We start from the raw sequence: 25275 nt of genomic DNA, 5'->3' as shown, positions 1-25275 counted from the left end.
CAGAAAGCAGTCCTCCCCTTTTTCAGATCAGTTGCCAGGACCTATGGGCTCCACCCTCTAAAACCCACCATGCCCCATCAGTGCAGCCCAGGTGAGGCCCTATCCGTTCTGCTGGGAGCTTGACTAGGCCTCTGTGATAATCTCCCTTCAATGAGTCTTTTCACCCTACAGTTTATATCCACACCACACCTAAGTGTCTCAACCACATCTCAAGCCTGTTACAGTGCATATCTATCTACTGCAGTGTATATCTACTGTATGTGCATTTATATATGTATGCATAATATATGTATATCTATCCTATCTACTGCAGTGTGTATCTCCTGCATGTGTATTTATATATGCATGTATATATATGTATATCTATCCTATCTATCTACTGCAGTGTGTATCTACAGCATGTATATCTATCTTATCTACTGCAGTGTGTATCTCCTGTATGTGTATTTATATATGCATGTATATATATGTATATCTATCCTATCTATCTACTGCAGTGTGTATCTACTGCAGTGTGTATCTTCTGCATGTGTATTTATATATGCATGTATATATATATATGTATATCTATCCTATCTATCTACTGCAGTGTGTATCTATAGCATGTATAGCTATATATGCATGTATATATGTATATCTATCTTATCTATCTACTGCAGTGTGTATCTACAGTATGTATAGCTATATATGCATGTATATATGTATATCTATCTTATCTATCTACTGCAGTGTGTATCTACAGCATGTATAGCTATATATGCATGTATATATGTATATCTATCTTATCTATCTACTGCAGTGTGTATCTACAGCATGTATAGCTATATATGCATGTATATATGTATATCTATCTTATCTATCTACTGCAGTGTGTATCTACAGCATGTATAGCTATATATGCATGTATATATGTATATCTATCTACTGCAGTGTGTATCTACAGCATGTATAGCTATATATGCATGTATATATGTATATCTATCTTATCTATCTACTGCAGTGTATACCTACTGCGGTGTGATCTACTGCGGTGCATGTCTACTGCATGTATATCTATTGCAGGTATATGGCTCCTTGCTGAGCTTCACCGGGGAAGGTCTGGTCTTCTCAGGTTCTCACTTCCAGTCTGACCTCACCCCCTTCAGTCTCCTGGCCTACCAGTCTCAAGCCACACCCATTCCCCTAATGGAGCCACATTCTAACTACTCTTCCCAAGCACACACTTACGCGTCACACACACACACACACACTCACACATGCACACAGCTATCTAAGAAAGCCAATGGTTTCCCTCAAGACCCACGTCAATACCTGTACATTCTGAATACAGGAAAGCAACAGTTTCCCTCTTCTGGACCAGCTCTGTGATGTATATTGTCTTATTATTGCCCTTGTTAAAGCTACATTGTAACTGTAATTTCAAGTTGGCTTCCTGATGGGACTGCAAAACTGTGCAAGAGACAAAACAATGTCTCATTCATCCCTCTACTTCCAGCTGCTTGCTCAGCTCCTGGCTTAGAAAAGACCTTGCTATGTTTGTTGAGTGAATAATATAATAACACTTCTTGTGTTCTAAGAACTAAAGTAGGCCTGGCTCCTGTTGTGTGCTGCTTCCTGCACCCACCACCACTATTATAACCCTCGAATACAAATGACGCTTCCTTTCCGTTAGAGAGGAGGAAACCAAGGGTCCAAAAGCAGAGGCAGGGCTGCCTCCACAGCTCATGCCCACAGCTAAAAGGACCAGAGTTCAGATTCCCGGGACCCACATAAAAGCCAGGTGAGCATGGTGGCCTAGCAATAATCCTAGAACATGGGAGAAGATAGAGACAGAGAATCCCCAGGGCAAACTGACTAGCCAGGCTATCCAAAATGATGAGCTTCTAGTTCAGTGAGAGACCCTGACTCAGTATATAAGGTAGAGAGCAGTTGAGAAAGACACCCAAGATCAACATGAACACATACATATACATGTGCACACGTATATATGCAAACATGAATACCACACACACATGTACACAGGGGGAAAGGGGGGCAACTTATCCAAGGTCACACTGTTGGTGGAAGACAATCAAATCTGAATCTAGAGAACAAGCAAGATGGTTGAGCAGGTGAAGGTGCTTGTCATGCAAGCCTGGCGACCTGAGTCCCATCCCCTGAAACCTATACAAAAATGGGAGGAGAGAGTTAACTACATATGGTCGTTCTCTGATTTCCATGAGCACCGTGACAGGCACATTCCCCCAGCATACATAGTGAACACACACACACAAATAATAATAATAATAAAATTTAATAAAATCTTAGAAGCTGAAAGATGGCTCAGCAGTTAAAAGTGCTTACTTCTCTTCTGGAGACCTGAGTTCAGTCCCCAGCTCCCACCTGGCACTCACAACTGGGTGTTACTCCAGTTCCAGGGGCCTGATACCCCCTTCTGGCCTCTGAAATTGCCAGGCCTACATGTAGAACGCAGACACACATACAGGCAAAACCCTCATACACATAAAATAAAAACTAAATACATGTTTAAAAGTTTTTAAATCAATAAATTGTTTAAAGATTTAATCCAAGGCTAGGCATGGTGGCACACGCCTTTAATCCCAACACTGAGGAGGCAGAGACAGACAACTCCCCATGAGTTTGAGGCCTGGGTGGACTACATAGTGAGTTCTATGACAGACAGGGTTATGTAGAGAAAGCTTGTCTCAAAAACAAAAACAAAATTTAATCAAAATCTCTCTAGTTTTAAAATCTCCAGTGGGGCCTGAGGACGCGGCTCAGTTGGTCAGATACTTGACTGGCTTTGGTCCCCAGCACTACATAACTGGGCATGGTGGGGCATCTCAACCCTCAGAAGGTGGAGGTAGGAGGATAAGAAGTTCAAGGTTATGCTCAACTATATATTGAATGTGATTATATATCTGTATAAATTACAAAACAAAGCCAGATCCCATCTCTTCCTTCTCCCAGCCTCACTCTGACCAAATACAGGATGGAAACATCTTAAGAGGTACATTCTTAGCCTAAAAGTCAAAACTGCTAGAAGCTTCCAGAATGCTAACCTACATTGTATTTTATTTCCCACGAAACACAGCCAATCTTGTTGCCTCGCCAAGCCGGAGACATCAGTTCTCTTATATCCCCCACACACTCCTCTTTCTTCATCATGGCAGCTCCCTCTGGCTCAGTTGTCCTTCAAGGTCTAGCCTAGTGCCACCTCCTCCTTGAAGCCTCCTGGCCACTGGGGTAAACACCCACAGTAAACTTATTGATCACTGGGAAGGGTAGCTAGAACACCAGTTTTCAACGGTTCAGTCGGTTTCCCAGGTTCACACAGATAGATAGTCAGGGCCAAGGTTCAAAGCTGCCAGTCCAAGCAACCACCTCTGTTGTCTTTCCCTGGGAACACCTAGCTCAGCTCTGCACCGTTCCCCAGAGAGGTTCATCCCTTCTGCCTTGCATCTCTTTAACCCCTGGAAGCATCAGGACCACAGACCCTAGAAGATGCTGAGGACAGGGGAATGTCACGTTTCTGACCTAATCCCAACTTTCACCTACTTGGTGACCTGGCAGAGGACAGAGATGGTGTCAGGGATGGCACTGTCTTACCTAACACCAACTCAGAATTCCCGCAGATTTGTTATCGAGGACAGCAATGAAGATAGGAAAAGAGCAAGGCAGGGGAGCTATAAGCAATCAAAACCATGCTCTGAGGCCCCGAAAGTCCAACAGTGCAGAAGGGCCACGTGTGGGAAGAAACCATGTGAACCCAGCTGGAGAGATACCTGACGTAACTCACGACTCCCTGAGTCCTCAGGGGAAAGCATAGGGAGGCAGAGAGGTGCGGTAAGATTTCCCATGGAAATCTTCTCAGCCTTGGTGAGTTGTGTGCTTCGATGTGATATCCTGGCTCTCCATGACAAGTTCCTTCCCAGGATCTCAGAACACAGGTTTTCCTGCTTTTGTGTCCCATGGACCCCGCTCTAAGACAGCCCAGCAGACCCAAAATTATGTGTGCCCTCCACACACCTGGCTTGGGGATGAAGCTGTGGCCCTGGGATCTGAATAGTTACCGGTCTCTGGGGAAACATTGCCCCTAAGAAGCTCCAAAACACATGGGGCTGGAGAGATGGCTCAGCAGTTAAGAGCGCTGGCTGCTTTCCCAGAGACTCAGGTTCAGTTCCCACACAGTGGCTCACAATCATACATAGCTCCAGTCACAGGGACCCCAACACGCTCCTCTGGCCTTCATGAATGCTGTGCCAGGGTGGTACACAGACATACATGCAGATAAAACACCTATACACAGCCTAACATGGTGGCTGTTAGTTCCAGCACTCTCTGTGAGTTCAAGGCCAGCTTGGTCTACATAGTGAGTTCCAAGACAGCCAGGGCTGCTTCCCAGAGAAACCTTGTCTCGAAAAAATAGAAAGAAAGCAAAAAAAGAAGGAAAGAAAGAAAGAAAGAAAGAAAGAAAGAAAGAAAGAAAGAAAGAAAGAAAGAAAAAGTTCTTGTTCTCCAAGTCCTCCTTTCCCACCTCAACCCAAAGACAGCATCTCTCGGCAGCTCTGGTCTCAGCACCAGCTGCCTACCACTGCAGCTACCCCAGTGGCCACCACAGCTGTTGTCACCCTTCTTGGCTACTCCAAAATAACCAAAGTCAGGACAGGAGGCATCTCAGTCGGTAAAGTGCTTGACTCACAAACAAGACTTGGATTCCGGCAATACCACTTTTGGGTATCTATCCAAAGGATGCTCAATCGTGCCACAAGGACATGTGCTCAACTATGTTCATAGCAGCTTTGTTTGTCATAGCCAGAACCTGGAAAGAACCTAAATGCCCCTCGACCGAAGAATGGATAAGAAAAATGTGGTATATTTACACAATGGAGTACTACTCAGCAGAAAAAATAATGATAGCTTGAATTTTGCAGGAAAATGGATGGAGCTAGAAAACATTATTTTGAGGTAACCCAAACACAGAAAGACAATTATCACATGTACTCACTCATAGGTGGTTTTTAAACATAAAGCAAAGAAAGCCAGCCTACAAATCACAATCCCAGAGAACTTAGACAACAATGAAGACACTAAGAGAGACTTACATAGATATAATCTACATGGGAAGTAGAAAAAGACAAGATTTGCTGAGTAAATTGGGAACATGGGGACCTTGGAGGATGGTTGAAGAAGGGAGGGGAGAGGCAGGGAGGGGAGCAGAGAAAAATGTAGAGCTCAATAAATATCAATAAAGCTGGGCAATGGTGGCGCACGCCTTTAATCCCAGCACTCGGGAGGTAGAGGCAGGCGGATCTCTGTGAGTTCAAGATCAGCCTGGTCTACAGAGCTAGTTCCAGGACAGGCTCCAAAGCCACAGAGAAACCCTGTCTCGAAAAACAAAACAAAAAAAAAATCAATAAAAAAAAAGACATGGGTTCAGTTCCCTCAGAACTCGGGTAAAGGTGTAGGTGTAGCAGGACACCTTTGTGACCTCAGCACTTGGGGTGGGACAGAGATAGGCAGATCTCTGGGGCCCACTAGCCAGCTAGCCTAGTCCAATCAGCTAGAGCAGACGGCGCTTGAGGAGAGACACTAGAGGATGTCCCGCGGCCCACATGCATACCTGTGCACATGCGCTCACCTATGAGCACACAGACACATACACAAATAAATACGATTAAACTCTCTTGTTTAAACTGTCCTCCAACTAACTTCTCTACCATCTAGCTGCTGGACAGAATCCCTCGGCTCACCCCGGCTTCCTAGATGCAGTTCTTATCTTCACATAAGCCTTTGTGTGACCATTTGCAGGACACCCTAGTCCACATCACTGAGTGTCATATGAGTGATTTAAGCCAGATGCCCAGGGCCTGGCCCCAGCTTCTCTCTTTGCCCCTCTACAGATGGAAGCCACATTTACTTCCTTCCACACCTCATCCACAGTTGCCCTTCTGCCTGGCTTAGCCTCACTGAGCTTGCTAATCAACATTCTAACCAGTCCTAACTAACATTTCTCCACCCTATTTCCAGTCCTCTGAACTATAAACCCTCCCCTTCCTTAAGACCCAGCAGACTTTATTTATAGAAACGACAAGGAGGGATTTAGTTCACTAGTAGAACACTTGCCTAGTGTGTGCTAGGCCCTGGGTTCACTCCACAATGCTGATAAAATACAAATTCTTAAAACTCTACTCCCAGCCGGGAGGTGGAGGCACATGCCTTTTTAATCCCAGTAGTCAGGAGGCAGAAGCAGGGGGATCTCTGTGAGTTTGAGGCCAGCCTGGTCTACATAGAGCTTGTTCCAGGACAGGCTCCAAAGCTACAGAGAAAAAAACAAACAAAATTCCCACTAACTATGTGCCATAATATACTCCACACATGGTCAATCAATCAATCAATCAATAAAAATACTATAAATCTATTTAGAGCCTATCCCTATGAGCTTAAAAAAAAAGTACAGGACCAGACTATGCTGCCTACCAGAGACAGATTTTACTCAGTGTGCGTGTGCATGCTCACATGCCACAGTTCTGAATCTGAACTCGAGTCCTCAAGTGTGAGGACAAGCACCTTTACCTGTGGGGCCATCTTGCCGGCAGTGTTTTTGTTTTCTAACATTGGCTCTCACTACATTACCCAGGCTGGCCAGGAACCTGCTAGGTAGCATAAGTTGGCTTCAAATGTGTAGTGTTTCTCCTGCCATGCACCTCTCCCCCGACAAATGCTGGTAAAACCACCTTCCCTGGACATCAATCCATTGTTTAATCACTACACTGCTATGCCTACCGTATCTCTAGGCAGGTGCCACACTATGTACTGTGCTTTGGGGTTTTGTTTATTTATCGCTCTTGGAGATTGAATGTTCTTTAAAAATATCTACCTGTTTTTATTTATGTGCATATGTCTGCATGAGTTTATGTGCACCAAATGTGTGCAAGTGTTCATGGATGCCAGAAGTACTGGATCCCCTAGAATTGGAGCTACAGGGGGTTGTGAGCTGCCTAATGTGGGTGCTGGGAACCAACCCTGGGTCCTGTGCAAGAACAGGTGTTCTCCGCTGAGCATCTCTCCAGTCCCAGGCTGAGTACTCTTTCTTATCTGAAACGTTTGGTACTGGAAGTGTTTCAAATATTGGATTTTTTAAAATTTTAGAATGCTAAATATATATAATGAATTATCTTGGGAAAAGAACCTAAGTCTAAATGATATACTCTCTTGTTTTACATGTGCTATGCGTATAGCTAGCAAGTGATCTAATACAGTGTTTTCATTGCACCCATTTTTTTACCCTCCAAAATTTACCCATCAAATGAGGTTGATGTGGAAGATTCCTCTTGTGACGTCCTGACAGTACCCATCAACATCTCAGTTTTTAGAGCACTTTGGAGTTGGGGTTTCTGACTGAAGATGCTCGGCCTGTACTTGCTGAGCACTCTCTCCGTGCCACATGCCACTCTCTGGACTTCATATGCAATGGGGCTGTTGCAGTGACTCTTTGATGCAGGTACCACCGTTACACCACCTCACAGACAGACAGATGTCGCCTCTCTTAACCACTCACTGGACTGACTTCTTATCTACTTCCTCAACTAAACTTTCAACTCCTGGAGCAGGCGGCTCATCTTCCTCACATCTGACTTCCCCACAGGCCCCAGTACACTACAAAGGGGGCCTTGACCACCACATGTTGACCTAAATTGCCAGCAAACCAAGGACACGGAGTGTTCATCTCTCCGCAGCACACACACTGAACAGTCCTTTCCTGTTTCCTGAATGAGGTGCACACCTGATTCCATCTGGGGGTCTCCCATGCCTACCTGTATACCCCTTCTTCCTTGATCACTTTTCTGGCCCCTCTCCACACACATAGGTGATGTGAGGAAGTACAGGTGGGTGAACCTTGGCAAAAACCCCGTCTCCACTACCCTAACTTAGTCACACAGTCAGCAGCAGGGTACACAGATGCTCAGCCACTCTTCCTTAGCTCTGTCAGCAATTACATGTGGCCATATACCCCCAGAGAAAGCAAGCAGCAAATATTCTGGCATATGGGTTCTCACGTTGCTGGGCAAGCCCAGTCCCCAGGAAATTACAGAGGAGATTCCAAAAGATCCACAAATCCATATGTATAGCAAACATCTCAAGGCAAATTGGTACATCTTGCCTATAAAGCTAAAACTATTTTTCCTAATGTATATTTTATTAACCACAATGGTGAATACAACATCAAAGTCATCTAAAAGCTTTTCTGAATTCATGAGAGCTTTGAGTCATTTGTTTTCCCAATAAACACATATAAAAATAATAACCAACTCTTTGGAAGGTTGTACTGTGAATTACTGACTTTTAAAAATGTCCTTGATTTCAGAAAAAGTTGGAAACCACTCAGAGCAGGTAATAATGAAGTGGTGTAGCTTCCAGAGGAGTCTAAGGAGTCCCAGAGACTGTTCAGAGATCGGCCAGGACTCGGTCCCTTCAGTTGTCCTGCCCCCACCTCAGTAACTAACAGTAGGAGCCATGTTCTTCCTCCTTGGGTGGATAAGAATGTACTAGAAAGACCAAGATAAAGGTGCTTGATGCCAAACCTGGTGGCCTGAGTTCAATCCCTGGGCCTAAACAGTGGAAAGAGAGAAACAATTTGTGCAGGCTGTGTGCTGACCTCCACAGGCGTGCTGTGGCGTGAGTGCCCACATACACAACAAATAAGAGGAATATTTTTTTTACTAGAATGTAAGTTTTGAGAAATGGTTCAGTGGTTACTAGTATTTACTGTAGTGGCATTTCATTTGTATTTTAATAAATAAAGTTTACCTAAAGATCAGAGAGTAAAACAGTCCCACTGATCAGCCTTATAGACCAGGCAATGTGACACACACCTTTAATCCCAGTAGCCACACTAGTTGCCATAGAAACTGGGTGGTGCAGGCCTTAATCCGAGCCCTAGAGAGGATTATAAAACGGGAGGAGACAGCTTTCATTCACAGTCTCATTCTGAGATTCTTAGGGACAGGATCGCCATTTCGGACTGAGTTCGAGGTAAGAGGCAGTGGCTATTTTGCTTTTGTGACCTTCAGGTTGAACCCCAATATCTGACTCTGAGTTTTTATTAATCATACTACAATTTACTGCTCTTCCAGAAGGCTCAGGTTTGGTTCCAGCCTCACTCACAACCTTCTGTTCCTCCAGCTCTAGGGGATCTGAGATACTGCTTGGCCTCCAGGGCACCAGGCATGTACATGGTGCACATACATACATGCAAGCACTCACAGATACACACATGTGAGCTAATGGTGCTTGCCACCCAAGCCTGATGATCTGAATTTGATCTGCAGGACCCATGGGAAAGTAGAAAGGAGAGGACCAATTACATGGAGTCGTCCTCTGACCTCTACATGTGTGCTGTGGTTTGTGTGCACCTGCACAGATACACACACACTAATGATATATAAAATTTTAATTTAAAATAAGAAGCAGATTCTGCTAGATATTGTTTTTGACACCCCTGGGGGTGTCTTGGAGGAGAGCCTGACAAGAGGGCACACACCTGCAATCCTAGCACTTGGGAGACTGGAGTGGGAAATCATCATGAGTTCGAGGCCAGCCTGGGCTACACAGCAAGAGTGTCCCAAACACACACAAACACACACATGGACACAGACACACAGGAATGTGTTAGAAGAAACCAACGGGCACTGCTTATTACAAAAGCTGCTTAAAGCCAGACAGTGGTGGTACATGCCTTTAATCCCAGCCCTCAGAAGGCAGAAGCAGGTGGATCTCTGTGAGTTTGAGACCAGCCTGGTCTACAGTGTGAGTTCCACACAGAGAAACCCTGTCTCGGGGCCGGGGGGAACTGCTAAGGGATTTAGGAACAAACACGAGGAAAATAAGTAAGACAGGGAGGTGGAGAGAGACAGGAGAGGGGGTCGGGGAAGGGGGCTCTTGCCGCACCTGTCAGCTTCAGGTGCAATCAGCATCGCCCACCCCACGACCACCCACTCCACAGTTCCTAAAACACACACGTATGCGTTTTCAAGAACACATATGGCTTCAGTGCGAGCCTTCATTCTCTCACACACTTATCATATCTCTCCATTCATTTCCCAAGTCTTAATCAAACACCCACTAGCTGCCGAGTACTATATTAGATGCAGAGAACACAGACACATCCATCCTGCCCTTTCTCAGACAAAGCGCCTCTCTCTCAGCGGATCACACAGAGATACCAACACACCATATTCACCCGGGACCCCTGCCTCTGCTAGCTGTCACACACAGTGGGTCGGGTGCACACAGCCACCTCTCTCTGCTCAGCAGACCCAAACCTTTGCTTGACTCTAGCACACCCACTCAATAAAACACCCCTGTCCCACACAAGAACACATCTGAGACCTCACACAGCCCCCTTCAGGAGCATACACTTAGGTCCCAGGAGGCCAGAGACTGCATTGATCAAGATCCCTCTGAATTCAATTCTCATATACCTAGGCTTAATTCTACCACAGTGGGACCATATAGCAGGCACTATAACCTCTCCATAGCTCAAAGGTCCCCTCCCTTAAACTAGAAAAATAGTCCATCCTGTTCCCTTAGGAAGGCTGGCGAGGGGCAGGGAAGGGTCAGTCATAGGAACTGGAGAATAAAGTTACGGTTCTGGAAATTTCTCATAAGTTCCAAATGTCTTATTGAGGTCTCTCAGTGAAACACACACACACATACGGGAACCCTCACATGGGCACAAACCCTCCCAGCTGTGTTCCGGTCACTCTGCTAGGCACTGGTCTCCGATCAGTAAGAACAACGCAAACACACCCATTCACACATATGCACCCAAAACACACTGGCAGACTGCAGGCCTGCACACAGTTTCACAGTTTAGGGAGCGCCTGAGCTCCTTGGAGAAAAGGCGAGAAGGTGTCATGTTAATACACTCAGTTCCTAAAGATGTATCCCAGAACAGTCCAACAAAACAATCCAAAACCCTTCCTTAGGTTTTCTGTTTGCTTGCTTTCTTGTTTTGTTTTGAAACAGAGTCTCGGGTAGCCCAGGCCGTCATCAGACTCACTATGGAGCTGACCTTAAGCTCCTGGTCTTCCTGCCTCCACTTCTCAAATGCTGGGATTCTGCCTGTTCATCCTCACACCTGGCGCCTTCCTAGTCGTCTACCATAGCTACAAATACACAGTCGAAACGCTGAAGAAGATCTCCCATACGCAGGGCTATGTCTGCAGACTTGGCTCCTCTGGAGGCTGACCACACGCACACAGCTTTGGGGACACCATCCACAGAGCCACACTAGTTCATAGACACACGCTCCCTCAAAGACTGCACCTCCTTGAAGATACACACGCATGTACACACACACGCATGTACACACACACACATGCACATACACGCATGCACACACACATGTACACACACACGTGTACACACACACAAATCGCAAAGCAGCCCCCAAGCAAGTAGAGACAAAAACAAAAGCTACTGAACACACCTGCTGGGCAATGAGCTGCCACCCCCAAATCGATGGAGAAAAATCTTTCCTCTGACCACTCAGTCACATCAAAACAAACGCACTCCTTCCTCCTTCCCTCTAAAGCACAGCCTAGCTGCCCTCGATCCAACAGCCTTTCTTTCTCCTGTCAATGAGCTCGGCCAGACATATCTCTCTTACAAATTGGGGTGCTGGCAGAGTGCCCAACATCTTCCTTCCAAGGCCCATTCCAAATTCTGTCTCGCCTCCTAGCCTTATCTAGCCTAATAATCTCCATCCCAACCCCAAGCTGGAAAGGACTTCCGTGTTGGAAACACAAGTCTCGCCAACCAACCAGTCTCGCACCTGGGAGAGACTGCCTGCCATCCTGGCCCAACTCCAAAAAGGTCAACTTTTAGTCAGGAACCTCTTTCACAACCCTGGAGATCCTGTGACGACAGAAAAGATACACTATTCCCGTCCTCCTGGCCTCTTAGGTCACAGCATCGCTGTCCCATCTCCCTTTCCGCCCTCTGGTGTAGGTCTTCATGCGGATTTCCGTCTGGGTCTCACAGATCAGTCCTTCTCATAAGACAGTGGCTATCGCCAGCAAACTCCAGCCTCTCAGAGGCCCTGCCCACTCTCTTCCACTACACGCCAAAGGTGGGCCACCAACCCCGCCTGAAACCACACAAGGTTCCGCCGGGGTTATAGGTCCCCACCTGGTGTCTCACAGGCCCCCCTACATGCACGGCCTGCGCAGGCCCCACCCACCATCCATTCACATGCCCCTGGTCACCAGCACCTACTGGACCTCAAGCACAAATCGCTTGAGCGCTCACCCTGACCACGCCCCGGGCCACGCCCAAACCACCCTAGAACTGCACCGGCCCTCGCGAACTTGCGCCGGCTCCCTAGGACCTAATACGGGCGCTCTTCCTCGGTTTCCCGCCCCAACACGGCCAGGAGCCCCCGGCCCGCCCACCCCTCCATCTCGCTCCGGCGCTGGGACTCACCTTCACTGCAGAACTTGCCGCCGAAGCCAGTATGGCTGCAGTCGCAGCCCACCTCGCCGGGGGCTAGCACGGTGCAGAGGCCACCGTTGGCGCAGGGATTGCGCGCAGGAGCGCACAGGGGGTCGGCAGCCGCGCCGCGCAGACCCTGGCTGCCCAGCAGAGCCGGTGGCCGCTCGCCCAGCTTCAGGTTGGCCAGGAGGCCGCGGAAAGGTGGCTCGTACTTGACGGTGCTGAGCGTGAGCGCAGATAGGCGCACGTCGGGTGGGATACCACCCACGAACAGGTCGCTGGCCACCTGCATTTCACGCCGCTTGGAGCGCACCTCGGCGGCGCGGGCCTCGCCGTCCACCGCCAGCGCCGTACGCCGCGCGTCGCGGGTCAGCAGCACCATGTGCCAGCGGTCGTCGGCCACCGGCGTGTCCAGCTGCAGCGTGGCGGGCTCTGCGCAAGACAGCGTGAAGCGCAGCCGCAGGCGCCCGTCCACCAGCAATAGCTCCAGGAAGTCGCAGTCGCCGCCGTCGTCCAGGTAGAGAATCAGCGCGCGCGTGGCGTTAGTGCGCAGGCTGAAGCTGAGCTCGCCGCTGCTCGCCGCACCCGCCCAGCGCGCGTAACGAGCCCACTGCCCGGGGCCGCCGCCGAACTCCAAGCCACGGACGCCCGTCGCCAGCGCCAGCAGCAACAGCAGCGACAGCTGGGGTGGCGGTCGCCACCGACTCCCGAGCGCCATGCCTCCGGCGGCCCCGACGCCGCCCGGCCCCCGGCCCCGCTCAGGCTTCAGAGCCGCGGGCGCATGGGGCGGGGAGGGGGCCGGGCGCCCCTCGCGCGGAGCGGGGCTCCCTCGCCGACTCACAGTGCCATGGACCCAGCCGCCGGGGCTCAAGTGCCCACGTCCCCGGAAGGCAACGGCGGCGGCGGTGGTGGTGGAACCCCTCCCCCGCGGCGGGCTCGGATGGAAGGTGGGAGAGGGACGCCTGCGGGGAAACAGAGAGGAAAGGTTTAATCGAGGGTTCAGAGTCAAGGGTGCCGTTGGTGTCTGGCTCCCCGCCTCAAACTAGCGGGTGACCACCTGTTTCCTTTTGAGCACCTTTCCGTTTGTTTTTGGAAACCATCTCATCTAGCCCTGGTTGTTCCCCCACCCCCACCCCAACTCCTTATGTAGCAGAAAATGACCTGGAATTCCTGAGATCCTCCCGCCTCCGCCTCCTCTCTCAAGTGCTGGGATTATTACTACAGGTCTGATCCAGCATGGCCAGCCCCCTTGAGGTCTTCAGCTGGCCTTGACCTGCAGAGGTTCTCCAAAGCAAGAGATACTATAGCACTTGAAGGTTCTGAGGGGCCACCAGTTGGACTGAGTGCTCACTGTGAGCATTATTGGTTTGAGGTGTGGACCGGCGAAGAAGTGACACCATTGAGTCTATGAAATCCAGTGGAGCAGCCCTAATCCTAACCCTCTAAGGGTCAGGACCAAGGCCAGTTCCAGGACGGGGTGGAGCTAAGGCGCTGTCCTCCAGAAGTTAACCCCAGCCACTTACTTCTCTGAGCCAGTCTAACCTCTGGGCCTGGCTCCCACTTTCAGCCAGGGATAAGTCTCTCTCATCAGCTCTTGATGTTGGATAATGAAGTTGCTAAATAATTCATTGGGATTAATTAAATGCCAATTCGTCAATGGTACCACAGGGTTACCAGACTGGGAAGGGGCAAGGGAGAGAAGCCAGCCAAGACCCAGGTATCCTCAACCCAAGCCCTACCCATCCATCTGTGAGCATAGACATCCACTTCTGTGCCTCTGTTTCCCCCTAAACCACACCAAGACCTTTACAGACTCCCAACCTTACTTGGTGGCCCATTGTCAAACGTTAAGTTTCCACTTGCCCAGGTCGTCTTGAATAAGGATAAATCACCCTCAACCTCTCTCCAGGTCCACGTCCTCAGCCTCAGGACTGATCCCAGTACCTGGGGTTCTCTTCAACAGTCAGCTCGTCCAGGCCCCCCACCCAAGGCTGGGGGAAGCTACCGGGAGGCAGGCAGGCTTATTTGCATAAAATTGCCTTTCTGAAATGATTACCCTTGTAACGGGCTGTCAGAGAGCAATTTATACCCCACGACAGGGAGGGGAATTTGCATCTCGTTAAACTCCAAGTCGTAATTATTTATATCCAACAACCCTCCTGAATATTGCATTGATTTTATTTTGGGGAGGGAGGGTGGGAAGGAGGGAGAGAAAGAGGTGATGAGAAGCCTGGGAAAGAAGCAGGGAGGGGCCAGAGTTTCAGAGGAGCTGGGGACAGGTGGAAAGGAGAAAGAGGAAGCAGAGGAGCCCGTGAACAGTGGTGGAAATAGAAGACTAATGGAGGAGAGGGGGCTGGTGGGAAGAAGAAAAGAAATAGAAGGTTGAGAAAATCAAATTCCAAATTCAAATGGCATTTCTCACAGCCCAGGATCCAAGGCATTTTTACAAATGTTGTTTTACTTAATCAGTCAAAGAGTTCCATTATTCCTATTCACCCCTGGGGAGACCCATACAGAGGAGCCTAGAGACTTGGCCAAGGTCACCCAGACAGCCAACAGCGTGCTAGGCTTCAAATCCAAGCCCGTCCAACTCCAGCATGCCCACGATAGAGGCAAAGAGCACAGCAGCCACAGGCCAGCTCCCAAACGGGAGAAGAGTGACTTGGGGGCCGGAGTGGGGTGGGAAGTAGAGAGCTACAGGGGAGGAAGCTGAGACAGAAAGAAGCTGCTAGGGCTGCACTAAGGAGCTACAGTGCCCAGAGTGACAGGAGGCAGGGAGGCTAGGGTGCCCCGTGTCCAGAAGACAAACGCCAGAGCGGCTCTGAAAGCCCAGCAGTGGCTAGGGAAACATCTGGATACGGTTGTGTAGTCAGTGCCCCCCTTCCACTCTCCCCCGGCTTCTGGCTGCTGCCTACCAGAGTCCTACAGGCTACCATGGTGGGTGGTGGAGGAGACCAAAGTGTCCTGCCCCAGCACCCCCCAAGGGTTGTCCCTTCCCAGTCAGGAGAATATGGCCAGACCTACAGCCCCCATTTTCCGCAAACACTGCCAGTTATATATAGCGTGCCACTGCTTCTCCTCATTGGGTAATGGAGATAATTAGCATGCGCGGGCTAATTAGCCAATCAAATTAAATGCAGCACCTGCTCCCGGCCTGATTGACGCCCTCAACCCCCCCCACACACACACACATGCACCCCCAGCCCAGGGCAGGGGCAAGAGACCCTGAAGCTAGAGAATCAAAAAAGTCAAAGCTCCCCTTCTCCAAAAGGGGCAGACAGAGACCCCCAGCAGAAGCCCAGCCCTGGTGGCCAAAAGACTGACCACCACTCTCCCTCCCCTCCCCCATCCTCCTCCAGGGTCTCAGTCACTCAGTCTCAGTCTGGCCCCACCTTGCTTCCATCTGCCTCTTTCCTAGCCCCCACCCCCACCTCCAGACACTATTTTGGGGAGAGAATTAATTAGCTATTGATTTCCACTGGTGGAGGGAATGAGACTGTGTGTTGCTGTCCACTCACAGACCCCCAGCTTGGGGGAGGGGTGCCTTTCCTCCGCCCCACCCCCACCCCGTCCCCTGTCATGCTCACAACCCTGAGTCCCAGTCCTCTAGGGAAGTAGCAAAGGAGGAAGCCTAAGGAAGGTATCTGTTCTGTCTGTCCAGTCAAGAAGTTGAAGGACAGATGGATAGGGTAAGGGGCGGGGGAGATTCCAGAGGCTCCCAGGCAGAGGCCTGGGTCCTGAGATCCAGAGACAGATTATCTGATTGGGGATGGGGTACAGAGTTGCTGAGAGTTCAATAAGGGGTGGCTCCAGTTAGCCTGGGAGTAGAGGGAGAATAGAGAACAGCCAGGTGCTGTCTGTAGGCAGCTGTTGAGGGCAGAGGCTGGGTTTGTGCAGAGCCTCTAGGGAGGGTGAGGACAGGGTCTGCCTTATAGACCCTAGATGCTCATTGCTCATTCTCCTCAGAGCTGTGCAGTAGAGACCTCCTGACTCTGCACCAGGGTCAGCCAAAGGGAAGCCCAGCCCTCCTGGTGTCCCCTCTCTGGGGACCCTGGGTCCCTTGGCGCAGCTTCAGGCTTGCGAAGAGGCAGAAACAGCCCCAAGGATGTTAAGCAGACACCTGGGTCCTTTCCACTCCACCTCATCCCACAGTGCCTAGGACACCTGCTGCTTTGCTACTCCCTGCAGCCTCTCTTTCCAAAGGACCTGGCTTCTGCTGGCTTCCCCCTCCAAACATCTCTGTTCCTAGTGTACAGGGGCTCCTGGCTGTGACTGTCTTCCTCAGGCCTCAGCAGAAACCCAGGCTCCAGAAATCGGCTCCATTGCCTTGTACAACTACAACCAGGTAAAGGTTTTAATGGAGACGTGCAAGGCAAGGACCCTCTCCTGGGCTTTGTACCCACAGTATCCAGGCACTGCCCCCAAGACCTATGCCTTTTCTCCAATGCAGGGACACTGGCTGAAGTAGCCCCCAGGCTCCTGCCTACTTCCGGATGTCAGCACAGTGCATCCTGCCAGTTCCTTCTGGCCATAGGCCACTGATCCTCTGGGGAGCTGACCTTTCCCATGGCATCACAAGATTCAGCACCCCCTACCCACAGACGGACTCAGGCAGTGTGGTGCGATGCAGGCGGAGCTGGAGTGGGGTGAGTCGGGCGTCCTCTGTGTACTCTCTCCTAATGACAACATTCCCTGGTCTTCGTGAGCCACAGAACCTCTCCATCTTCTCACAGTCAGGCCTGTGCCACAGTGGCATGTGATCGCAATGGCTGGGCTCCCCACTCTGTAAGGTTCTAGGCTGGACCCTTGAGGTGCCACCTATGCCTCTCGCTGACCCTAAGAAGCAGTGTCGTCACCCATGCTCATGAACAAGACAATGAATGGGAAGGAAGAATCTCTGGCACAGAGGTAAAGAGTCTACTGGTCCCAAATTCAATGACATCCTTCAATCTTGCATTGCCCACAGGCCACCAGGCGGTGTCTGAGGCCCCAAGCCCACCAGCCTTTATTCTGGCCTTCACAGTGGACAGACTCCAAACCCACCTCAAGACTAAACCATTTGTGGGGTTCTTTCCATCTTTTCCCTAAACTGAGTTGTAAAGAGGAGCAGAGACTGTGCCGGAAAGATGGCTCAGCAGTAAGAGAGGAGCACTGGTGCTGACCAGACTAGAGCAGAGTTCAAGAGCCTCTTCTTCTAAATGCCCCCACTGGGCCTGTCCATCCTGACCAGCTGGACTTTCCTGCCTGGGTTCCATAATTCCCAGAACAGTCTGAGCAACACGGACGCCAATTCCATGCCCATCCTGCCAGCAGCCTTCTCCCAGGATCTATTCAGCTGGCTCTCTGACCAGTCCCCACATACATGCACAAACATGCACACACACACACACACACACACACACCTCCAGCCTTGAGAATGCCAGCCTCTCTCTGGCTCTCCTCTCCTCATGCCAGCTGGGAGTGAGACAGCAGGGGCCTCCCCCAGGCGCCAGGGAGGAAGATCTGGGTTTACACACATTCTGGTGGCCCCAGAAGGCAGCCCGCGGACAGGTGGGAGAAGTGCGTGTTTTGAGGGGGGAGAATTTGGATCAAGCCCTAAGGAAATCTGCCTGCAGTCCAAGCCACGCAACAGTGGAGTAGGCTGCCTCGGAGGGGGCAGGGAGTGAGTTCCCTGTCTGTGGAGGTGTACAAGCTGAGGACGGATGACTGCTATTCAGAGACACTGGGCGTAGGAAGCGGGTGGCTCTTGAGTCATAACAAGAGGACATCAGACTGTGTGGCCCAAGGTACCCTTGGAGTCATGATGGTTTCTAAGGACAAGATTTCCCCATTAAAGCCCCGGGCAGAACTGACAGGCTGGACAGGCTACAAACAGTCCCTGCCCCTCTTCCTACTCTCCTTTCTAGTCCTGATGACCTAGTGAAGACAAGGGATGACCCAGACAGACATGTCCAAGCCATGGCCGAAAAGCAGGCCGGGGTATGCATGGCTCGCACTCACGAGCCTAGCTTCCAGTGCCAGCTATTCCTCTATCAACCTGTGTGACCTTTGGCGAGTCACTTAACCTCTTTGGGCTCCCATTCTCTTCAGAGTACGTGACTACAGCAGAGTTCACTTGCCTCTTCTCTAAATACTCCCACTGGACCCGCAGAGCCTAACCAGCTGGACTCTCCTGCCTGGGTTCCATAATTCCCGGGAATAGTCTGAGCGAAAAAGAGGCCAATTCCATGTGTTGGAAATCTTGTCAGCATCAGAACATGTGGAAGAGCACAGCCTCACTGAGGCTTCTGTGGTGTGGAAAAGTGTGTGCTGTGCTAGTGATTCTTTCTAGAACCTCTCGGCCCTCTACAGCTTCAGTGCTGCATGGATCCGGCATTTACTTTAATCCTTGCCAGGGCCTTACGAGAACTCCCTTGACAAGGGGATAAGCAAAGTAGATCTTAGTGAGGTTCCCTTTTACAAGACATGGGACCACACAGGGTGACAACACCCCTAAGTGACAGAGTTGGGACGCTCTCCAGTTTGATTCTCTCTCACCTCTGGGTCCTTCTCCATTCTTCTAAGTAGCTGTCTTGCCTAGGAAAGTGGGAGAAAGGATGAAGAGACCTGAGGACGGGGAACATGGAGTGCCAGCACTTGGTGTGCTCGTATGTCCCCTAAGGTGGTCTCTATGTACCTGGAGAAAAAAACAGCAAGAGCCAGAGGACAGGAGTGGCAGCTGGAGGTGTGTGCGTGAGGAGGCTACTGCCAAGTGGGTGGGGCTGTGGTAAAGGATGGGCTGGGAACCAAGAAGCTATGGGATGACTTGATAGGATGGGGGCTGAAACACAAGCATTCGGAACCTTGGGGGGAGTGGGGGGAGGGGTGGACACAGAGACCATCCCTGTGCCATGCACGGCTGGGGCACACAGACCTGGGAGAGTGCAACTCAGTGATGCAGAGGGGGCAGATGGTTTCCAGGGGCGGCCTCATGCATAAGCCTGAAGTGGCTGGAATGCTCTCGGAGATGTCTGACAGGTGTATGCGCATGTGTAGGGAAGGATATAATAACGACAGAAAAAAATACCTGCTGCTGGGCCAAAGAGATGGCTCATCGGGTAAGGGTGCTGTTGCCAAGCCTGACTATCCAAGCTCAATCCTCAGTGTCTACATAGTGGGAGGAGAAAACCGACTCCCACAAGCTGTGCTCTGACCCCGGCATATGCACCATGATGCACATAACACACAAAATGAATAAATATCAAAAATATTTAAACACAGCTGGGTAGTGGTGGCACATGCCTTTAATTCCAGCACTCGAGGGACAGAGGGAGGTGGATCTCTGTAAGTTCAAGGCCAGCCTGGTCTACAACAGATAGTTCCAGGACAGGCTCCAAAGCTACAGAGAAACCCCATCTTGGAAAAAAAAAATATTTAAACACCTATAAAAAATATTCAACAGCTGGCTGGGTTGTTTTCCATGTGCCTGACAAATACGCCAGATGAAAAGGTTCAAAGCACACAGTAGGTGCACACTAAATAACGTGCTGCTGCTATGATTATAACCATCATAATCCTCTCATCCAATCCCTGAGCCATCCCCCTGACATCAGTATGGAAACACCCATTTTACAGATAAGGAAACTGAGGGTCAGTGGTAGACACGGCACAGTCCATGCTGCCTTACCCTCATCCACCCATGTTGAATGGTGGCAGGAGCAGGAGACTGCTTTGAAAATGACAGTAAGGTGCGCATTACCTAATGAATCCCAGCAAGTCCACAGGCCTGTCGGTACAAAAGAGGCTGGGACAGAACTGCACCAACAGATGGAGCCACAAGGGGTGGGTGGTGTGTGAGGACACACTTCTGGGAGTCCCCGTGGGGGCTGAGCAGGAGCTGGAATTGAAGGGGTGGACACTGTGTCAGGCAGGCAGAGGGCCGTGTGGGGGATACAAATGCCAGGGCAGAACTCAAGGTTCTGCAGAAGGCCAGGTGTGGCTGAGGGCGAAAATGGCCTGAAGTGACTGTGGTCGTGATCAGTTGGAGTAGACCTAGGGTTTAAGAGCTTTCTGAAAATACAAAGAGAAGAGAGTGACAAGAATTGGGTGAGAGTTATAGACAGGGTGCAGGTCAAGGCATAAAGGATGAAATCGTACAGCCTGTGCGCTAATGTGCACACATACAGACTTGGTGCAAAATGCTTAAGACTCAGACTAGCAGGCCGTGTATGCGATGTGGCAGGCAGAGGCTGATGTGTCTGGAAGGTGTGCAGGCGTGGGCGTGTGTACCCAGAAGAGAAGGCAGGCCATGAGGCAAGAGGACTTGAGACGTCTGTGAGCCTGAGTAAATGAACAGTGATAGAAGTTGTGTGTCTCTGAGAGTAAGGGCTGCCAGTGCTTTGTCAGGGGACCTGGGAGCATTTAGGGGCTCTGTGTGTGTCATGTGCTGAAGCAGGGCTCCTTGAGGAGGTCTCTGAGGCAGGCAGGAGGTGGCAGTCTCTCTGGGCAGGGAACTGTGGGTGATGTGCTGCTGGGGAGTTGTATTGTATACACAGGTGTGAGTGTCTGTGTAGGTGTGTGTCTGGGTGGGTGCCACCAAGCGAGTGGATCTGTGTCAGGATGTCTGTGTCACTGGCAAGGGTGGACAGAAGAGCTGAGCTTGAGAGACATGGAGGTCCCGATGGCTATCCTAGTGCCCAGCCCCTTCATTTCAGGAGCTGCTGTCATGTAGATTAAGCCCAGGCCATGAAGCAACTCCCCAGCAGCCACTGCCAGCTGATCAGTCCCGCCCACCCCTGTGCGGCTGAGAATGGAATGTGTCTGAGCACACTTCCCTTCCACCCGACCCTTCTCCCTGGCTACAGAAGGGTGACCCCAGCTCTGATGTCTCTATCCCTGAGCCATCCCAGGTTGGGGTTGGGAGCTGGGGATCCAAGTAGCTGGAACACCCACAAAGCAGAAGGCCCTGCATGTAGTTAACTGACTAGCTGATTGCCCCTCTCTTTTTTTTCTTGCTCTCTTCTCTTTTTCTTTTTCTAGCAAAAGACAGAGGATGTAAAACCCTCCCCCAGAAGGAACGCCCAGACACTGGGAAGGTGGACAAGAGGGAGGGGCAGGAATGACTGGAAGGTCCTTGCCTACCCCACCCACCCACAATATGTGCAAAAATGAGGGTGCATGAAAGCCGGAAGTAGTCAAGGGGGTTGGAGACTGACCCACCCCCTCAGATTTACTTGAGCCTTATAGAGCAGAGCAGGATCCCTTTCACTGGGAAGCACCAAGAAACAGCCCCTCCCAGCCCTGCTGGTTCACTAAGGCCCTAGATGCCTCTAGTAGGACTAAAGAGGGGGCGACAGCAACGGCAACGGTAACAGCCCTACAGCCCTGCAAAGCCAATTTTACCTAGGAGCCCACCCAGAGTCCTTAGACTCATGCTCCATTGCAAAGAACCTAGGGTAGACTGCTCCTTCCTCTGGGGAAGAAGGCTGGGACAAGAGAAATAGTCCCCACCTCTTTGGGGTGGGGGAGTAAGCCCAGGACCCAGCAGCTTTCTCTCCCCCTCCAACACTCTGTGACCAGAACCCTACCGCTTGCCCCCAAGTACATCCTTACCCAAGTAGAGCCCCCTACTACTGGTTTCCCTCTCTGTCACCCCCAGCCTTCCCCAGCAAGCCTCTCTCCTCTCCCTCAGGCCCCCCATCTTGTCCAGCTCTTCCCCCATCATAGACTCATCTATGCCTAGAGCATCTTGGCATCTTCCCCTCTGCTCCCTCCTGATAACCTCCTCTCCCCTTGGCTCCCATCCCCCAGTAGAGCCTTTTCTTCAGTGATTACCCCCAGACCTCCCTCTCCACTTCTCAGTCCTCTCTCCTCCAGTCCGCCTCCTCTCCCACGAAGACCAGGGTTTCTCCCCTGCAGACCCTTCAGGCCACAACAGCTCACAGCCTCTCTGACCCATCACTGCTTCCAGCTGCCAGGAATAGCATATACTAAGGACACCCCCCCCCCATTTCAGACCCCTTCTCACAACCGTATGGATGCCCCTTCTTCACATCCCATCCCTTCCCCTAACGACCCTCCGTCACTCCCCTCCATTCGCCCCAGCTCAGGGCCAATGCCCCTTCCACAGGGAGTCCCCCAATCTCCCCCAGTGGCTTCGCATCCTCGCTGTCACCCAGCCAGCCCTCTCTGCTCGGCGCCCCCGCCCCCAAATCCGTCCTTTCTGCATCCGCCGCCCCTCCGACCCGCTCCCCTCCCCCGATTGGCTCTCGCCCCCCACCCGTCTCCGCCGCAGCCCCCCCTCCCATACCTGGTTCTGGGGGCGCCAGGAGCTGAAGGGTGGGGATCAGAGTCTCGAGACCGCCTGGTCTCCAGCAGGTGACAGATACGAGGCCAGCGGTATCGGCCGCCTCACGCCTCTCGGTCCCCGCCGCGTCCCCGCCCGCCCCGCCGCGGTGCCGCTCCGAGGAAGATGCTCTGAGAGTCAGGGCGGCTGCTCCCGCCGCCGCATCCCTGCAACACAGACTGACGGCAGCATCGGCACTAGGGCCCGCCCCCAAGGCACGCGCATTGGACCACGCAGAACTGACGGACAAGCGACGCGGCCAATGCGAAGGTGCAGAAGCCGCCAGTCCCGCTGCTCCACTGGCCCACCTCCCTCACCAGCGCGGACCCTGGCGTCCCAGCCCCAGGGCATCCGAGCCCCTCCGCGCCTCTCAGGACCATTTTGCCCAGACGTCCAGGCCTCCTAACCCAGCAGGTGCTCTCCCCAGCTTCAGTGTCTTGGGAATCCTGGAGTCCTAGGCCCCTCTCCTCTTGGTTGGGTTTTTGGATCCCACACCCACCCGCCCCTGCCGGCTGGTCCCGAAAACAGTGCCCAGGGCCGGGACAAACCAAACGAGAAGACTGAACCCCTACTTGGGGCACCGAGAGAGCAAGACCTGAGCGGGGCCTGGGTCACAGCGCCCTCTGCTGGCTGCGTCTGGGGGCTGGCCTGGGCTACCTGGAGCCAAGGAAGGGGCCGCCGACTGACTAGTGGCTTTTTTTCAGTCACTCGCAGAGACCCTAATCCTCACTGTCCCAGCATCTTCTAGCCAGGAGCCTCCGGAACTGAACAGCTAGGGGGCTAGGTTGAGCTAAGGACTCAGCTGGTGGGGGAGAAAAAAGCTGAGCTAGAGACAGAATAGACCTAAGGGTTTGGGGTTTCCCAGCCCACACTCCTGGGAATCCCAGAGTTTGGAGCTATCTCCCACCCCTTTGGAAGGCTGGGCTGGGAAAGGAGGTTAGCGACTGGGTTGAGGTGACTGAGGACGAGGCTGATAGCATCCTCCCTTCAAACTCCTACCCTTAGCGTGGATTTCAGAGTGTGGTCCTGGGGTGCAGGTCTTCTGCAGTAAGAATGTCTGCATCACCGTGTTTGTGCGAGAAGGGAACACCCCCCTTCACTCATTCCACCGAGAAAAGGTAGATCCGGCGCCTAGTGTGTATACCATTAGCTAAGTTGGACACAGGGCTCCTCAATGAGGCAGCGTGCAGGCGTGGGTGTGGCCGTGGGTGTGTGGCAGACCATTTTGCCAGTTCTCTCCAGGCCCCTGATTGCTGTTACAGGGCCTGTGATCTGCACAGCTGGTAGCAGTTGGCATTTCCTTAGCCAGAGGCAATATGAAAGAACACACATCCAACCACTATTCCATGCAGATACACATGGGGGTACACAGCCATGCACACCTGTCTTGTGTGTGCCCAGCATTTCCAGAAGACACAAAGGGGCACTTCAGAGATGTCCCCTGAGGAAAAACACACTGAATCAACAACTTGCATACTTGTGCACACAGGAACCTGCACAATCAAGGGCAAACACACACCCAAGGTGCTCACAGGGAACCTGCCCATGAAGTCACACTACCATTGAATGCCACTTTGCAGAGAGCGGTCAGTTCCTGTGTGGCCGCCCTCCAGAGGACCTCTTTTGACAGCCTGTAAGGGGAATAGGAGGGGACCTGCTGCAGAGGGTATTTCCTAGGCGCTGGAAAGGGAGATTCCTGAACCAAGTCCCAGAGTTGGGACCTACCCTGACCTTGGAAAAACCCTCAAGTTACCCCCTCACCCTCCCACCTCCCTACCCCACTCCCCACCCCACCCCCCAGCCAAGGCCACTGGAAGAGGAAGAACAGGAACTGCTGAGTCAGGGCCTCTCTGACCCCCACAGCCCACTGCCCCACCCTTCCTCCACTGCTCCTCCTCCTGCAGGCTACACACACACACACACACACACACACACACACACACACACACCAAAATGCAGAGGGACAGACAAGCAGGTGCAGTGACCCAGTGACAATGCTCAAAACCAAGGAATCTGGGTGGGGAGGGAGCAAGGGTGACTCTGGTCTCCTGTCCCTACCTTCAGCTTTTTCCATCAAGGGCAGGAAAGGTCACTGGAGCCTGCTACACCTTGCTGCCCTCTCCTCTAGTGGGGAGGTTCCATATTCAGACCCCCCAAGGCATCTGGGCCCCACCACTTCAGAATACAACCCTCACATACGGTCTCCCTCCCAGTGTGGACATTGGTGGGAAGCAGGAAGCCAACACCCTTCTAGGCATGTACACAGTCCAATAGGGTCACATAGGGAGGGAAACGGTGCAAATACAGGTGCAGGTCCCCCACACACAGTCACATACACCAGCTCTGACACATCTGAATGACAGTGGAAAGACAGGTATGTGTCACATCCCGGGCAGGCAGAGTTGAGCACCAGGCCATACCACATACTAGGAAGAGGCCAGGAAGGGGCTGGG

At 51.6% G+C, this 25275-nt stretch overlaps 1 protein-coding gene across 27 annotated transcripts in view; it reads right to left on the bottom strand.

The window, feature by feature from the left end:
• The window catches only part of Nrxn2 (neurexin 2), a 114041-nt gene extending 91041 nt beyond the window's left edge, over positions 1-23000 (bottom strand). For all 27 annotated transcript variants that reach the window (XM_075973274.1, XM_075973290.1, XM_075973284.1 and 24 more), the window contains exons 1-2: positions 22787-23000; positions 12490-13460 (exon numbers count right to left, since the gene is read on the bottom strand). In XM_075973274.1, the coding sequence (XP_075829389.1) occupies positions 12490-13216 (727 nt within the window). In that variant the 5' untranslated portion in view covers positions 13217-13460; positions 22787-23000. The remainder of the gene's footprint in view (positions 1-12489; positions 13461-22786) is intronic.
• Positions 23001-25275: the final 2275 nt, after the last annotated feature.

Source organism: Microtus pennsylvanicus, chromosome 5 (genome assembly GCF_037038515.1).
Source record: "Microtus pennsylvanicus isolate mMicPen1 chromosome 5, mMicPen1.hap1, whole genome shotgun sequence".
Taxonomy (NCBI): Eukaryota; Metazoa; Chordata; class Mammalia; order Rodentia; family Cricetidae; genus Microtus; species Microtus pennsylvanicus.
Note: the sequence above shows the minus strand (reverse complement) of the source record. Positions and strands in the feature narration are given on the sequence as shown.